At 37.6% G+C, this 18,778-nt stretch overlaps 1 protein-coding gene across 5 annotated transcripts in view; it reads left to right on the top strand.

The window, feature by feature from the left end:
• ANKS1B (ankyrin repeat and sterile alpha motif domain containing 1B) overlaps nucleotides 1-18,778 on the top strand; it is a 1,177,049-nt gene that overhangs the window by 433,806 nt on the left and 724,465 nt on the right. For all 5 annotated transcript variants that reach the window (XM_053582560.1, XM_053582555.1, XM_053582557.1 and 2 more), the window contains exon 10: nucleotides 15,446-15,611. In XM_053582560.1, coding sequence (XP_053438535.1) covers nucleotides 15,446-15,611 — 166 coding nt within the window. The remainder of the gene's footprint in view (nucleotides 1-15,445; nucleotides 15,612-18,778) is intronic.

An 18,778-nucleotide genomic window follows, 5' to 3' on the forward strand; every position in this document is an offset into this window, starting at 1 on the left:
TCCCACCACCCATTTACAACTCAGATGACTGATACTGGTTAGAACTGAGTACAGCTTTTCTCATTCATGTTACTGAGAAAGGCAGGCTCCTCCTCCCCATTTCATTATTTAATAGAAACATACAGAGTTGTAATTCAATTTTTTAGATAGTAAGAGTAATGATTAGTCAATGCATGTCAATGGTGCCTTATGGTACTTTTGCTTTAGAAATAGTAATAGTAGTTTATTATTTCCATCTGTTCCCAGGTAAAGGAAAAGTGCTAAGATGGCAAAAGCACTACAACCCATGCTATAGATATGCTTTCTAAAGTTCTCCTGTAACAATTGACTAAATAGCCTAAAGGAGGTTTATATCAATCCACACTTGGACCACTAATATTATAAAAGTGACATTTGGAGTGCCCAAGGGACAACTGACCTGGGGCTTTTGAGAGGGGCTCCTTCCTCTCCATTGATCCACCCACTGTACCCAGGTTCTACAAAGAATGGGGCTTATGGATTTTCTCTTAAAGGCCGGTAGTGTACCAAGGAGTGTTCAGACTGTGAGCTCCCTGCCTTCTGGCCCTCCCTGGTGCTGCCCACCTGGTGCTCCAGCAGACCAGGGTATACCTGGAATCTGAGGGACAGTACGCCTGCTGAGCACTCAGTGGGCAACTCAGGGCCGTAAATGCCTACTTCAAAAGGACAGAAGCATCACAGATTAACAACCTAGTGTCACACCTCTAAAAAGTCAAAAAAAGATGAACAAATCAAACCCCAAGCTGGCAGAAGGAAAGAAATAGCAAAGCTCAGAGCAGAACCAAATAAAATGGAAAGAAACAAGCATGCAACAACAAAAACAATACAAATGGTCAATGAAAGACAAAGTTAGTTGTTTGTAAAGATAAACAAAATTGATAACCACTAGCTAGATTAACCAGAAATAGAAGAGAAAAAAATTACATAAACTCAATTAGAAATGAACAATGACACATTAAAAATGATACCACAGAAATACAAAATATCATCCATGACTGCTCTGAAAACCTCTACCCACACAAACTAGGAAGCCCAGAGAAAATGGGTAAGTTTTTGGGCACACACAATCTCGCAAGCCTGGTTTAGGAAGAAATAGAAATCCTGAATAGATTCATGTCTTAAGTTTAAATCTTTAATCCAGTGAGAGTCTGTCTTAGTTAATGGTGAAAGGTGTGGGTCCAGTTTCAGTCTTCTACAGATTGCCAGCCAGTTCACTCAGCACCATTTGTTAAATAGGGAATCTTTTACCCACTGGATGTTTTTAATTGGCTTGTCAAAGATCAAATAACTATAAGTAGCTGGGTTCATCTCTTGGTTCTCTATTCTGTTCCATACATCTACCTCTCTGTTTTTGTGCCAGTACCATGCTGTTTTGATCACTATCGATTTATAGTATAGTCTGAGGTCTGGTAGCGTGATTCCTCCTGCTTTGTTTTTATTTCTGAGTAATGTCTTGGCTATTAGAGGTTTTTTCTGATTCCATATAAAATGAAGTATTATTTTTTCAAGATCTTTAAAGTATGACAGTGGAGCTTTAATAGGGATTGCATTAAAATTGTATGTTGCTTTGGGTAGTATGGACATTTTAACAATGTTGATTCTTCCCAGCCATGATCATGGTATGTTTTTCCACTTGTTAACATTTTCAGCTATCTCTTTTCTTAGAGTTTCATAGTTCTCTTTATAGAGATGTTTCACATCTTTTGTTAGATAAACTCCCAAATATTTCATCTTCTTTGGCACTATTGTGAACAGAATAGAGTCCTTAACTGTTTTTTCAGCTTGACTATTGTTGGTATATATAAAGGCTACTGATTTATGAATGTTGATTTTGTAAACTGAGACACTGCTGTATTCCTAGATCACTTCTAAGAGTTTTGTAGTAGACTCCCTGGTGTTTTCCAGATATACAATCATATCATCTGTTAAGAGTGAAAGTTTGATCTCTTCTGACCCTATATGGATACCCTTGATCGCCTATTCTTCCCTAATTGTGATGGCTAAAACTTCCAGTATAATGTTAAAGAGCAGTGGAGACAATGGGCAGCCTTGTCTGGTTCCTGATCTGAGTGGAAATGATTTCATTTTAACTCCATTCAATCCGATATTGGCTGTGGGTTTGCTGTAGCTCTATCAGTTTAAGAAATGTCCCTTCTATGCCAGTTTTCTTAAGTGTTCTGATTATGAAGTGATGCTGGATATTTTCAAAAGCTTTTTCTGCATCAATTGAGAGAATCATATGGTCTTTGTTTTTTAATTTGTTTATGTGCTGAATTATACTTACAGATTTACGTATATTAAACCAGCCTTGAGATCCTGGGATAAAACCGACTTGGTCATGATGTATAATTTGTTTGATATGTTGCTGGATTCTAAAAATACTAGAAGAGAGGGCAGGGAAAACCCTTGAAGAACTCGGTATGGGCGAGTATTTTATGAGGAGGACACCCTGGGCAATTGAAGCAGCTTCAAAAATACACTACTGGGACCTGATCAAACTAAAAAGCTTCTGCACAGCCAAGAACACAGTAAGTAAATCAAGCAGACAGCCCTCAGAATGGGAGAAGATATTTGCAGGTTATGTCTCCAACAAAGGTTTAATAACCAGAATCCACAGAGAACTCAAACGTATAAGCAAGAAAAGAAAAAGTGATCCCATGGCAGGCTGGGCAAGGGACTTGAAGAGAAACTTCTCTGAAGAAGACAGGCGCATGGCCTACAGACATATGAAAAAATGCTCATCATCTTTAATCATCAGAGAAATGCAAATCAAAACTACCTTGAGATACCATCTAACTCCAGTAAGATTAGCCCATATCACAAAATCCCAAGACAAGAGATGTTGGCGTGGATGTGGAGAAAAGGGAACACTTCTATACTGCTGGTGAGAATGCAAATTAATACATTCCTTTTGGAAAGATGTTTGGAGAACACTTGGAGATCTAAAAATAGATCTGCCATTCAATCCTATAATTCCTCTACTAGGTCTATACCCAGAAGACCAAAAATCACATTATAACAAAGATATTTGCACCAAAATGTTTATTGCAGCCCAATTCACAATTGCTAAGTTATGGAAAAAGCCCAAATGCCCATCGATCCATGAATGGATTACTAGATTGTGGTATATGTACACCATGGAATATTATGCAACCTTAAAGAACGGTGGAGACTTTACCTCTTATGTTTACATGGATGGAGCTGGAACATATTCTTCTTAGTAACGTATCTCAAGAACGGAAGAAAATGTATCCAATGTACTCATCCCTACTATGAAACTAATTTTTGGCTTTCATATGAAAGCTATAACCCAGTTATAACCTAAGAATATGGGAAAGGGAGAGAGGAGGGAAGGGGGAGGCTGGGCAGAGGGAGGGTGATTGGTGGGATTACACCTGCGGTGCATCTTACAAGGTTACATGTGAAATTTGGTAAATGTAGAATATAATTGTCTTAATTTAATAACTAAGAAAATGCCAGGAAGGCTATGTTAACCAATGTGATGAAAATGTGTCAGACTGTTTATAAAACCAGTGTATGGTGCCCCATGATCGCATTAATGTACACAGCTATGATTTAGTATTAATAAAAAAGAAGAAATTGCATTTAGCAACATTTAAAGAGATGACCATGTTTAGTTTACTCCAGGAGTGCAAGATTGGTTTAATATTAGAAAATTGATCAATATAATATACTGTATTAATAATTTAAAGTCAAAAAGTCATATGTATGCAGTAAATGAACATGATAACCAAGTCAGTGTTCACTCATGATCAGAGCACTCAGCAAACTTGAAATAAAAAGGAACTTCTCTGATTTGAAAAAAAAAAAAATAGAAATCCTGAATAGATCAGTAATAAGAAGCTCAATTGAAACAGTAATTAAAAACCTCCTCCCACATGAAGCCCCAACCCGGATGGGTTAACAGCTGATTTCTGCAAGACCTACAAAGTTTGCCACCCACTCTGCTGAAAGTGTCCAAAACATCGACAAGGAGGGACTCCTCCTAACTCATCCTATGAAGCCAGAGTTACCCTGATACCAATGCCAGGAAAGGACACAGCAAAAATGGAAAACTAGAGACCAGTATCCCTTATGAACACAGATGCAAAAATCCTCATCCAAATGCTAGTCAACTGAATCCAACAGCACATCAAAAACGAGAAAGGAACACTTATACACTGTTGATGGAACTGTAAATTAGTGCAGATATTTCTCAAGGGACTAAAAGTAGACCTGCGATTTGATCCAACAATTCCATTACTATATATCTACCCAAATGAAAATAAGTCATGTTATTAAAAGGAAACCTGCACTCGAAAGTTTATTACAGCACAATTCACAATTACAAAGGTGCGGAATCAACCTAAGTGTCCATCAATTTATGAATGGATAAAGAAAATGGGGTATGTATGTGTGTATATATACACATACATACATGTGTATATCTACCTACACACACCGTGGGGTATTACACAGCTGCACAAAAGAATGAAAACGTACCTTTTGCAGCAACTTTATGAAACTAGAGACCATTATCATAAATGAAATATTTCAAGAATGGAAAAACAAACACAACACATATTCATTCTTAATTGGGAGTGACATGATAGCACACACAGACACAAGGGGAGGTCACTGGAAATCAGGAAGGGGAAAGGCGTAAAAACTTGCCTATCAGTACAATGTACACTATTCTGGTGACAGGCACATGAAAGCCCTAACTTCAGCATTCTACAATTCATTCATATTTTGAAATTAAAATGATCTAAAGTGTCCATTTTTTTTAAAACCCTCAGTAACACTGTGTATTAACAGTTTGATCAACAGTGGTCCATCATGTGTTGCTTTAATTTACACACGCTTGTTTGCTAATGAGATCAAACATATTTTCATGTAAGAACTTTCTAGCCATTTTTGAAGAACAGCTTCTATCCTTTCTCTAAAATTCATGATAATCTCTTTATAATTTTCTTTATGTATTAAAGATATTTGCCCTTTGTTATATTTTGTTGTCATATTCCTAACTTTTTCATTTTTTTCTTGATTTTTATGATATTTTCATGGCTTTATAGAAATTTAATATTTGTATGTACTCAGATTTTTTGATCATTTTTTTCTACATCCTTTGTTTCTAGCCAAGGGTCATTCTTATTTCAAAATTATTAAAACACACATATAAAATTATGTAAATGTTGACCTTGAATTAATTTGGTATAAAGAATGCAGTAATTCAGGTTCATTATTTATTCTTAAAGGACATCAATTATCTCACTGGCAATTATTACATAACCCATTATTTTCCTACTGATTTGAAATACTACCTTTCTAATGTAATAAACTGAACGCATTGGAGCTTTTTTTTTTTTTAAGTATCTCTTCTATTGCCTTTCAATTATTAAACCAGAACCATGTATAATTTATATAAATATCTGATAAAAACTAGTCTCCACCGTCTTCTTTATTTTTCTTTTTTCAAGTTGATACCTGGCTATTGTCATGCATTTATTTTTTCAAATACATTTTAAGATTACTTATCAAGATCTGAGATGGAGTAGGAAGGAAACTCTGTTGCAATAGTACTTCATTAGATTTAAGACAGAGAAAGAATCACTGTCTTTAAAATATTGAATCATAGTACAAAATAACAAGGTCTGTGTGTCCACTGAGTCCAATTTTATACCCCACTCTCAGCCTGTGCCTCCCTACCTATGTTTTCTGTTGATGTATGTTGTTGTATCTGCTTCCTATTGCTATTGCAACAAATTAGTGGCTTAAAGACACCATAAATTTATTATTTTACAGTTCTAGAGTTCCAAAATGAGTCCCAACAGGCTAGAATATAAAAAGGACTCCTTTCCTTTATGGAGGCTGTAGGGAAGAATCTGTTTTCCAGTTTCTGTGGGCTACCCAAGGGCTTGATTTTGTGTTCCAAGCCCAGCAACAGCCAGTTGAAAATCTCACGTTGCCTCACTCTAACAATGCCTGCCCTTTGTCCTTCTTCTATTTATAAGGACCTTTGTGCTTCCATTGGGCTGCCTCCATCATCCAGGATTATCTCCTTATCCCAGACCCTTGACTTAGATCTGCCAAGTCTCTTTGCCATGTAACATAGCGTACTCATGGGTTTTGGGGATTCGGGTGTGGACATCTTTAAGGATTATTATTCTCCCTACCCAAGTAGCGCCTTTCCCCAGGGCTTCCTTGCTGTCATTCATTATTTCCTCCACTCAAAATCTCTTTCTTTTTAAAACAAAGTTATTTTTCTTATTCCATATTTATTTTGTGTTTTTTTTTATTTGACTATAATTGGAAATCTTTAGTGAATACTTTGGCTTGATATTATAGGGACATGTCAGAATAGTCAGACTAATTCCAAAAGTTTTAACCCACCTTGAGTCATTTGGAATTGTGAGTCATCTCTAACTTTGAAAGAGTCATAAACCCACACTCTCCTGCATTAGTGTTCCTTTCCCCATCATCAGAAAAAGGATTCAGGAAGCAGTGAAGGTAGCTTGTATCATAATACTAACATAATGCTTCTATTCTGATTCTCCCACTTACTTACAATCTTGAAACTTATCTAACTCAAACCACCATCTTCCATACCCAGAAGATGCCTCATGTTGCTCGGTCTGGGCTTGAAGGCTGCAGGAGCAGAAGACCTGATCCTTGCTACGCAGCCCATTGCATACTTGGAAGCTCGAATTATTGGTCCTTGAACTGAAATCTCTCTTTGTGACTGTTTCTCCATCTTCTGCATTTCCAGAGACATGTTCTCCCACCTTTCAAATATTTGTGTTATGTGTTTCTTACCACCTCAAATATTTTTCTCACATGACATGGTTTAATATTCACCATTTTCCTCACCCTTGTCCACAGAAAACAGCCTGGTCTTTGGTTTGCAAATGTTGGTCCTGGCACCAAGCCAAGCACACCAGGTGTGGTTTCCCTGCAGCATTTCCCTATGAAATTAGAGCTATGAAGCCTGACAATTAAGTTCATAAACTCATCCCAGAAAAAGTGCTACCTACCTCACTGTAGAATATCACTGTGGTCACCTTCAGAGTATCACCTTTGGGAAGCTATGCATCAATGCCAGTGCCTAATCCACCCTTTGGATGAATTTGCAAACTTGTTAGACCTTGTACAAGGACAGCTCTGACGGCCATTCCAGAAAAAGAGTTACAAAATTGCTTTGAAGGGTGAATTAAGCACTGGTGTTGGTTTAGAGCTTCTCAATGGGCATACTTTGAAGGTGACCATAGTGATCTACAGCAAATGAGATACGTAGCACATTTTCTAGAATGAGTTCGTGAACTTAATTGTCAGACCTTGTTCACTAAGAGGCTTGTTCAGTGATATGCTCCATCAAGGTAGTTTAGAATGACCTCTAGGAAACGTTATTTCTGACTTTAAAAATACACCCTTGGTACCTCTGGGAAATAGCTATGCCCACATGTGGGTTCCTGGCGGTTGCGAAGGTCTTTCATGAATCAGAAGACCACGTCTCCCTCAGTCCCTTTGATGAAGAAAATCTGCACTACCTTACTAAAGGACATTCAACATAATTCCGTTAAGCTGCCTTTTACACAGTTATTAAACCAGATGATTCCTACTACTAATTAGCACAGGGACGGGGAGGCCTGTCACTTTTTCTAGTCTAAATATCATACTTGTATTAAATCAGCCAATGTCACATTAACGTCTTTAACTGGCATATAACACTCTGACTCATGCTGTCAGCTGTAACTTCTAGTGCTTTTTTTCATAGTGTTGCTAATCCACACACTCCCATGCTGAATTTTTATAACTCGTTTCTATGCTGAAGCACAGAACCTTATATTTAGTCATTAATAAACTTGGACATATATTCAGCTCACCACGGATGGTTTTAACCTTTACAGACACACAGTGTATACAACATATGGAAGCATATGATATGGACTTGTTATTGATAATGTTATTTTTCGGGGGGGATGCAGAATGTTCTTTTAAGTTATCCCAGTGCTGTCAACGTGCATCATTAGTCATTTTGAAGCAGAACTATTTGGTTCCCACATTGTACAGTTGACTGCAGCAGGTAGGATGAAGCAGTCCAAGCAAGCCAAAGCATCAAAGCCAGACATGCCCTGAGGAGCTGTGAGCCGAGCATTAGAGGACCTTGGGGATCTGTTTAGGGTTCAGGGACTGGAAGCCCATATCTTGGAAGAGAGCTGTCAACGACCAAGGCAGGGAACCCAGCCTGCACATGCTACTCTTATAAAAATTCAAGCACAAGGACAAGTCTACGATCCAAAACAAGACTTTAGATAAAAGGTAGAGGCCAAATGTGAAGAGAAAAGCAAAAAACTGCTAGCCAGTTGGAGCCCAGTGTTGCTAGACGAGGGACTAGGTGGCTCCGAAGGTGAATCACAAATTGTTGGGCCACAGGTCTTTTAATTGCTCTTGCCTACTGCCAGGATTAATCATCAAAGATATGTTGGTAGTTAACTTGTGTGCCAAGATCAAGGTTTCCCACTGTAGGGAAGAGAGCTTGCAAAGGCTTGAAAATTGGCAGGGCTAGATATTCCCAGTAATGGATGGAGTTTCCTCTGTCCCTGAGTTCTGGTGATAAATACAGTAGAACCTCCATAGTTGACCACCTCCCTACATTAACCAATTGACCACCTCCTTCAGTTGATCTCATTTTCATAGACTGGCATGTGCCACATGTACTCTGTGTATAATAGGCCGAGTTCCTTATATTGAGAGTTCCATACCTCTGTATGTTGACCAGTTTGTTACAGTCCACTTACAGAGTTTCTGCTATATGTGGTCATTTTATCTGTGATGCAATTGCATGGGCACTAGATTGGCTGTCATAAGGTCTGGGTTGCAGCTCTGACAATAACTAAATGTTTATATTGTGGAAAGTTAGTAATTTTAGGCCTCATTTCTGGATGGGGATAATAGTAACATTGACAGAATTGTTGTGAGGGCTAAAATCTGGGGGATTCTCACTTGGCAGGCTATAAAATACTTTACAAAGGTAAGTTGCTATTCTCCATATAGTGATCAGAATCTGTGGATAGTTATTTGAATGACACTGTTTCATACTCGGCAAATGTTTATTAAGTGCATAAGTGTACATAAATGTAGAAGATGGCTATGGTTACCACGCCTGTGGTGATTTAATTCTAGTAGTGGATGAGATCATAAAATGCTAATTGAAATAATAATTATTTTATGCATGCATTTTTTCATCATATGATCTTAGAGTCCTACTATGAACATGGAATTTGGCTAAATGCTAGATAAACTTGTCTTTAGAAATGAACCCCATTCATCTTACTGAATAATGAATATATGTTTTAAACTTATTAAAAATAAACTTCTTGTAGTTTGTGTTATTTGAATGAGTTTTCTCTTTGGATCATTAATGTATCTAATGAAACTCATTCAGCAGGAAATTCTGATATATTTTGAGAGACCATGTTAAATGCTTAGAAAGAATCAACTTGTACTGTCATCAAATACGGTTATAATGAAAGGACATGAGTTTATTTTGACATTATTCTCAGTAATCCCATGCTAGTATTTGAGGGAAGCAAGACAGCAGTTTGGAAATTGCTGCAGCAGTTCAAATGAGATACTATAATGTTGATCTGGACTGGGGCGATAGCTGGGTAGAGAGAAATAAATGTGTTTGAGATATTATTCAAGGGTCAGGAATAGGATCTGAGGATCGAAGGGGATTGACACTAGGAAGAATGAGAAGTGAAGCGTAGCCCCAGGTCATTATGGTGACGAGTTGTATGGAAGTACTGATTATTGACAGAGGACAAAGGAGCGAGAGGGATTTGGGAAGAACTTGACAAATGTTTAAAGATTAAAAAAATAAATAAAAAGAAGGATAATTGTGAATGCTTTGGCAAAATGAAAATGAGGAGAGAATTATCCTACCAGATAGTAAAATCAATTTTAAGGCTATGGTAATCAAGACATTGTGATTCTGATATACATGGAGATGTTGAGAGTTTGGTTCCAGATCACCACAATAAAGCAATAAATAAACAATAAATTGCAATCAAGTGGGTCACACACACTTTTGTTTCTTCTATATAAAGGTTATATTTACACTACACCGTCATCTATTAAGTGTGCAATAGCACTATGTGTAAAAAAAAACCCAATGTATATATGTTAATTAAAAAATAGTTTGTTACTAATGCTCGTGATCATCTGAGTCTTCAGTAAGTGGTAATGATTTTGCTGGGGGAAATTTTGCCTCCACGTTGATGGCTGCTGACTGATCAGGGTGGTGGTTGCTGAAAGTTGGGGTGGCTGTGAACATTCCTTAAGACAATAGTGAAGTTTGCAACAGTTTTAATTATCTAGCAATCCCACCATTGGTTATACAGCCAAAAGAAAGAAATTCAGTATATGGAAGAGATGTCTGCACTGCCATGATTATTGCAGCACTATTCACAATAATCAAGATAAATAAAGAAAACGTGGTATCAATACACAATGGAATATCACTCAGCCATAAAAAAGAATGAAATCCTGTCATTTGCAAGAACATGGATGAAGCTGTAGGACACTATTTTAAGTGAAATAATCCAGGCACAGAAAGGCGAATATTGTATGTTCTCACTCACTCATTTGTAATTGGTTAAAGAAATAATGCTTAGAGTCAATAGAAATAATTTTTTGAATTAAGATAAGGAGGTCTGTTAATCCAAGAGGAAGCCACAGTAAACCCACTCAAAGTGATCTGTCAAGGAATTGATGGCCTGCAGGCATGAATTTGCAATTAGTCTAAACTCCAAAAGGGAGTGAAGTCTTAATAAGGAGGCAGGTCTGACCAGCTCCCTTTCCCTTCATGACTGAGAACTCAGTTTTAAGGTTTTTCTTGAGGTCCCTTTGGCCATGAGGGCAGCTTTATGGATATGGGAGTGGTTTAAGATTTTTTTTTTTTACTTTATAATAACAAAACTCCTAGGAAACATTTAAAATTCCATTTCTAGAGAACGTGTAAATAAATTGTATGTACCTTTTCAGTACAGTGGACTCTTACACTGTATTAAAAATAAATGAAACTCAAACATGCTATTCATTGAAAATAATCTCAGAAGAACAGTAGCATTTTGTACAATATACATGTATAAAATTGAAAAGCATATAGCACTACAAAATTTTTTTTACTGATACTTACATATATAGTTAAAATTTAACGATCCAGGCAATTAAAAACACAAAGTTCAGAAAGCATTTATCCCTGGTTGGGAAAGAAGGATGGGATTGGAAAGCAGAGCACAGGTTGGGCTTGGCGATGGGGGCAGGTTTAAATAATATTGTGATAATGTTCTGTCTCTTAAACGGAGTGGTGGACACACATGGATGCATTTTTTTATTATCTTGCATATACATCTTCTTTTGATGGGTATTTTTCAGGTATTTTGTTGAATGTCCCTCTTTTTTGACGATAAGAACTATTTAATTATAGAAGTAGTTTCTCTATCTTTGTTTTATCTTTCTTTTCACTCTGTTTGGTTTCCCTTTGGGGGTCTCACCTTCCTTAAGGAAGCCAGGTAGTACAAAAACTTCTGTTCCAAAGAGAAATTATGGCATTCCATTAGGAAGTAGAATGGGGAGCTCTTCACTGTTATTTAAAATTGTCAGGGGTCTGCTGTGAGCTATGATGATGCCAGGGCTACAGAGTAAGACCGTCTCTGAATAAATGAATGAATGAATCATTGAATGTCAGGGGTCTTTAAGACCTTTGAGCTGTTCAGTAAACCAACCTGGTCAGACTCACTTAACAGAATTAACATGTTGGGCCGACTTAAAGTGAAAGCAAGTTGCAAGGAGAAGTGGGAAAAAAGCAGCTAGGACTCTAAGACAGTAGTAAAAGAAGCACGGCTTATTTAAAGTAAAGCATAGATAAGCACAGACTTTTCCAGAGGGAGTGGAAAAGGGTCCCCCTTGTGAGTGAGCAGAGACATTCAGTTTGCAAGAAATAAGTATTTTAACTCCTCCTTCAATTATCCATAAAGTTTTCATTGGTTCCCCTAGATCTGTAGATTTTCTTGCCTATTTTTCATTGGTCACAGATTACCTTAGTTATTGCATATGCCCATTTTCTTTCTTTTTTTTTTAGCCATGATGGCTGCCTGTTATTTTCTGACAGCTATGTTGTCTATTAGTCTTGTCATGTTTGTGACGTTTGCTGTGCACACTGTTCTGTACCTGTGACCATTACTCCCTCTGCGTCACAAGTTAGAATCTGCATTTTGTTTAGAATAGAACATACACCGGCAATTGAGTCACAAGGTTTTCAAAACTCATTGTTTGCTTCGGGGCCCTTTAAACTTTCTTATCTAGGAGGCCAGCCTTTTCTCCTACTTCCCTGTATCCCCAACCAAAAGTATTTGTTCTTTCCTTTGGCACACACCCACATGTCTACACACATTTACCGAGGAAAATGGTTTGGAACGATGTACACCAGAATGTTACCATTAGTTATCTTAGAATGCTAGGTTTTCAGGTGATTTTTTTCCCCCTCTTTCTTTCTATTTTCTTATTATTCTCTAGCAAAAATACTACCTTTTTAAGGAGGAAAAGAAATTAACCCATCCTACATGATTGAATTTCAAAATAGTTTTCATGGCTTTTAAAATATCCATAATTCTTCATACAAACAGTAAATTCCAATGTTACAAAAATCTATGGGTTCTGATTAATTTAATTTCAGTATGAGCTATGAGACTCTTTCACTGGAGACTCTTTTTTCATAGATGCTTGATGGTCTTATTGTCTTCACCTTGGTTTTTCACTTTTGATATGCAAAATGGTAAACAATAATAACCAAATTGAAAGGCAAAATAATTTACATCTGAAAAAGGCATAATTTTTCCCCTAACTGGTAGTTAGATTTGCTTAGGATATCAGAGACTGTTCAGTTGATCAATAAATATTTACTGTTCAATGTAAACAGTCTCTGGTATCCTAAGCAAATCCCCTAGTATGTGGCAGGGGCTGTATTATGATAGATTCTGGGGACAGAGGGATGAACAAGACCAGCTCCAGCCTTCAGGAGTGTACTGGTGTTATTATTATTTTTTGTATCAACCCAAATCTGCCCTTTTTGACTAAGAAACATGAGTCTTTGTTTTGCCTTTAAGAGCTTTAAACTACATCAGCAACTCCCCAGCATCTCCTACACACCCCCGCCTCTTGTGGGATAGTTCTTGAAGGATAGTGTTTCAAATATATTTAGAAAACTATTATGTGGTTGTAAGATTTCTCTGGATAGAACACCACAGTGCCTTTCATCATTTCTTCTCTGACATGGTTTGAAAATTATATACCATCCTGATTGCTTTTCTCTGGATGTCTTCTACTTTGTCACCCTTTGTTGTTAAAAATAAATTACTCCCAATTTCCTGCTTTCAATACAGCAGATTGGCCATGATTTACTCTCTGATGTGTGAGGGTCTAGTGTAGTCTGAAAGCAATTACACTGACCTTGAACTCTAATGTACTATAACTATCATTACAGGAAAAGAAGGAGCTCATACTAAATCTTTATCAACCCTTGAATATATTTTGGAAGCATTTTTGAAAATATGAGTTTATTTTCTTATATTTTTTTCTCCATAGTGAAGTATTTAAGTCATAAAAGGCACAAGGGCAGGCAAACCCAGACTCATAATGATTTGACTTAACAATTTTTTGACTTTATTATGGTGTGAAAGTGATACACACTCAGTGGAAACCGTACTTTGAATTGTGAATGTTGATCTTTTCTTGGGTTAGAGATGTGCCTTATGATAGGTAGCCTCTCAGAATTCTGGGCAGTGGCAGTGAGCTGCAGCTCCCAGTCAGCCACAGCATCACAAGGGTAAATAACTCAGACTCCACGGTGTCACTGTGTCACTAGATGATTTTTTGTGTGCATTGAAGGTAGACCAAGCTGAGCTATGATGTTTGATAGGTTATGTGTATTAAATACACTTGACTTAGGATATTTTCAACTTACAATGAGTTTATGGAGACACAGCCTCATTGTGAGTGGAGGAGCATTTGTATTAGAAATGTAACATGATTGTGAAATTCATCCTGCAGATATTCTGTCTTCTTCAGCAGACTGTGAACTTTCTGAGAGCAAGGAGTATACCTTATTAGTTTTAAAAACCTCCAGTGCTTAGCATAGTCATATACATATATATATGTGTGTGTGTATATATATAAAAATATATTTGTATATGTATATAGATTATAGATATATTATATATATATATAGAGAGAGAGAGAGCTGCTCAATAAATATTTGTTGACCCATGAATGCCTTATGGACAGGAAATTAAGATCTTTTAAAATAAAATGAATTCCAATTTTAGAATATATTAAAGAATCAGTAATATAGGTAGAATTGGACCTAAATTTTGTCCTAACATAAAAAGAGTAACTTTAGTATATTAGTTAATATTATTCACAAAGAAAAACACTAATATGCTGGATAGTAATACTTTTAACTCTAAATGACAGAAAATCCAATTAGTAATGGCTCAAGCTATAGGAATGTTATTTGCTATTATTATTGATTCTGGGTCTGTGTGGGCAGCTCAGTGGTATCATCCAGGCCCCAGGCTCTTTTTGTTCTTCTGTTTTCATTCTTGGCTTATTACCTTTTTGATCTTAGGCTTTTTGCCCCATGGTCACAAAATATCTGCCCCAGCTCCGGAGATCAAAGCTGCATCTAGAGAGGAGCCCAGGATGGCTTTGGTTCTAGAAGAGCCTCCTCACAAGCTTATTCTCTGGGGAAAAATATTTTTTCCAGAAGCCTTTTTAGTCAACCTTTCCTTATATCTAATGGGTCAAAGTAGAGTCCACAGCTATCTCTAGGAGGCAGGTAAAACAGGAGAGTCCTGAGAATGACGATTGATTATAGATGGTCCCTGGGTGATGAATAGTCCTAGGAATGACAGTTGATTACAGATAGTCCCTAGGTGATGAAAAGGGTAATTTCTATGGGCTTGTCTTAAGTTGAAGCAGGTACACGGACCTACTACATGAGATAGCCTCTGTTCAAAAGTGCAAATTCTATGTCAGTCAGACATTATAACTTGGAGACTGCCTGTAGTTAAACAACGGTTTGTGCCACAGCCAGATAATAGACATATACTGTATTACAAATGAGGGGCAAGACCTTTACTAGTTCAGTCGTACGTTTCAGGGAACTAAATTATAAAGACCGTTCTAAAAACATCACCAGTGATATTGGGGTTACTCAATCATATAACTTGTTCAAACAGATGAATAATTAGCTCTCAATTACTTTTGGAAGAACGGATGAGCCTAATTATCTCTTCTGGTTTTTATAAATTAAACAAGGCTGTGTCTTTATCACAAAGCTGTTTTAATTTTTCCTTCTTTTCAGGAGTCCTATCCAAAGAAGAGAAATTACACTATGGAAATCATGCCATCTGCTTCTCTGGATCCATTTCCTTCAGAAAATGAGAACTTTCTATGTGATCTCATGGACACAGCTGTTACAAAGAAACCTTGTTCCTTAGAAATCGCAAGGGCACCTTCCCCAAGAACTGGTAATATTTCTTACCATCAGATCAATTTAATATGCATGGGTATATGTGAAGATCCATTGTTAATATTTAGATTTTCCACTATGTTATCAAAAAGAAAGTGCCCCCAATGCATTCCCAGTAATCATTTTTGCATTTTGAAGTGAGTCCAGGTAAATTAGTGGGTTTTAGATGTAAATTCTCTTAACTTTCTAGTAAAAGCCCTCAAGGGCATAGCACTTCCTTGGTGAAGGTACTTTTTAACCTTCTAGCTCAGATATAAAACTCTGGTTCCTTCAGGACCCCATAGCTGATTTGGTAGCAAGAGTCTTTTTATATACTTTTCTGAATCCTACCTATTTCCAAGTTCTCAAAATGTACTTAGCTACTTTGGCTATTTTGGCATTATCAGATCCATTATTTTATTTATTCACATTAAAAACTAGTGAACAAAGCAAGACAAATATCTCCATTTTACTGATCATGAAATTGGAGCTGTGGCTGATTTAAGATCCGTAAGTGGTGGAGCCTCTCCTTGGAAATGGATTTTTGATTGCTGCCACATTCGCTTTCCATTCCTTAGAGAGAGAATGCAGGGCAATTACAAAAAGCTAAAAAGGAAAAAGTTTCAAATGAGCGGTCAGCATCTTCAAGGCTGCACAGGGGTTGTAAGAAAAGTTCTGAAGAGAGGCTTGGGGGAGGGGGAGCAATCTAATTGCTGCTTACTTTTGAATAATACATTTTAGAAGTGATGCGGTAAAAGCATCTTTCTGGAAGTTCACAGTAAAACACTGGGAAATGGGGGGAAATAATGAAATGGAAGTAGAGAATACAGATCATTACCCTTTCAGAAAGATTACAAGAGAAGGGATGTAAGAAGGATGCAGGTTCAAGAGGGAAATGGCAAGTATATTTTGGGGTAAGTAAGACTTGGTCAAGTTTAGAGGTTGGTGGAACTTGGCTGCGGAGCAAGTTATTGAAGGCAAAGGGTGAAAAGACAGAACAGAATGGGCAGAAATTAAGACTGAGCTGGTTGAAGAAAGCACAGGCCTTGGTGCCCCAGAGAGTAGAGAGACTGTGGTTATGAACATAAAGAAATTCTGAAATAGGGATTTCCAAATGGATTTGGTTTGGGGTTGAGATAAAAGGTCATTGGCTAAAAGGAAGTGCTAGATCTTGAGAAGGGTTAAAGTAAAATTCAGAAAAGCCATTGTAGATAATAGGCTAGGGGATTTTGTGGAGGTGAACTAATAGATTTTTGAGCATTACTGAGGCTAGAGCATGGTACGAATCATAAAAGGCAGAAGGAAGATTTTTAGGATGAGATAAGAGCATAGTAATGAAAATAGTTAGAATTTATTGGTTGATACCATTTTAAGTATTCTGTATGCATTATTTATTATAATTCTTACAATTCTGTGAGGTCCTAATATTATTCCCATCTTATAGATGAGGAAACTGAGGCACTGGACTGTCAGGTAGCCTCCCAAAGTTATATATACATTAATAAGGGATGGATTTAGGATTTGAACTTGAGTTGTCCAACTTCGGTTCAACACCATGGAGGACCCCCTTATATCATGCTGTACTTTATCAGGGGGTTGGATAGTGTAGAAATATTTTTAGGGATGAATCTCTAAAGAAATGCGGAAGCCCATATATGATAGCACTAAAATCAGAAAAGGAATATTATAATGGGATAGCATAAACTTTGGGCAAGCAACAGATTTTGGATAAAGGGAAAAGAATATGGAGGGACACAGAGCTGTCTAGGAAAATGAAAACAATGGTAGCCCCAAGCTATGGAAGTTGATCAGAATGGGAACTCTTCCTGGGACATGTAGGAGGCAATGCAGGAAGCTATAGGTGAAAAAATGTCAAGGGCTTTTAATTAGGGGCTGGGGGAAGATCCAGGGTGACAGACGAAGGAAGGAAAGAAAAAGTGGAAGTGAGAGCTATTTATTCAAGCAGTTAAAAACTAACGGAGTTCCTACATTTGCCAGGCCCAATTCTGAATGCTGAGGATACCCACATTAAAAAAAAAAAGACACACACCCAGGTAACCGTGTTGATTAGGCTTAGATTAACTCTCCTGCTGAAAACAAATACAAGTGCTGCATAAAAATATAGAAAACAAAAACTTCTTAAAAGCATCGCAATGCTGACAAGAAAATTGTATAAATGGAATCACATCTAAATTAGGAACTTCTTTTTATTAGCAGGTTAGTATGAAATAATCAGGCTAAAACTTTGGTGAGGACAGGAAACCAGCCCAGCACTGTTTTCTCCTGTGAGAATTTGCTAAACCCACTGTTGAACTTTGGTGCTCGAGACCTTTATGGGTTAGAACACAGAGCACAAATCTCTGTGCCTGTCCAGCATGGAGACTGTAATATAAAATATTTCTTTCATAGGTCTGAAATTCTAAGGGCTACACCCTTCACAGGAATCAAAAGTAATCCTGTCCCATATCTCTTACCCCAAAGGGACTGCCAGGAAAGAGATTTGAGAGGGTGTGAGGACTTCATAAAGGAGAGGAAGCCTGTCTCAGTCATCTATTGCTCTTGACAAACCCAGAAACATACTGACAACTAGTCTTTTATTTTGCTCACGTATCTGCAAGTTTGGTGGGTTTCATTTGTCAGGGACTGCTTTGCCTGTGCCATGTCATTTGATCTGGGACTGCTCAACTGAGGACTAGAGGATGACTTTTGAGATAGTTTACCCACATGTCTGGCAAGTTGGTACTGGTTATAAACTGAGAACTTGGCTAGGACTATAGGCGAGGGGCCTTTGTTCCTGCCCCTGCCTGGGTTTCCTCCAGAAGCACTGGCTACATTCTGAAAGTGAACATTCCAAAGAACCAGGTGGAAGCTGTCTCATTTTTATCATGTCATCACTCTGGAGGCTGGAAATCTGCAGGGTACCAGCGTGGCTGGGTTCTGGTGAGGGTTCTCTTCCTGGCTGGGAGAAGGCTGTCATCTCATTGCCTGCTCACATGGCCTCTTCTTGGCCCACGCACAGAGGGGAGAGTGAGGGAACGAGTCTTAGATGTTGCCATGGGTAAATGACCACATCTAAGAAAAAGACTGTGCAAAGGAAGGAGTCTTGTTTTCAGCATCTAGTTGCATCTTCCTTCCTTTACGTTTTCAATTGCTTTCTCCTAGGTCCATATCTTCTCCTTGGCCCTT

The sequence above is a fragment of the Nycticebus coucang genome, chromosome 3, assembly GCF_027406575.1.
Source record: "Nycticebus coucang isolate mNycCou1 chromosome 3, mNycCou1.pri, whole genome shotgun sequence".
In the NCBI taxonomy this organism is placed as follows: Eukaryota; Metazoa; Chordata; class Mammalia; order Primates; family Lorisidae; genus Nycticebus; species Nycticebus coucang.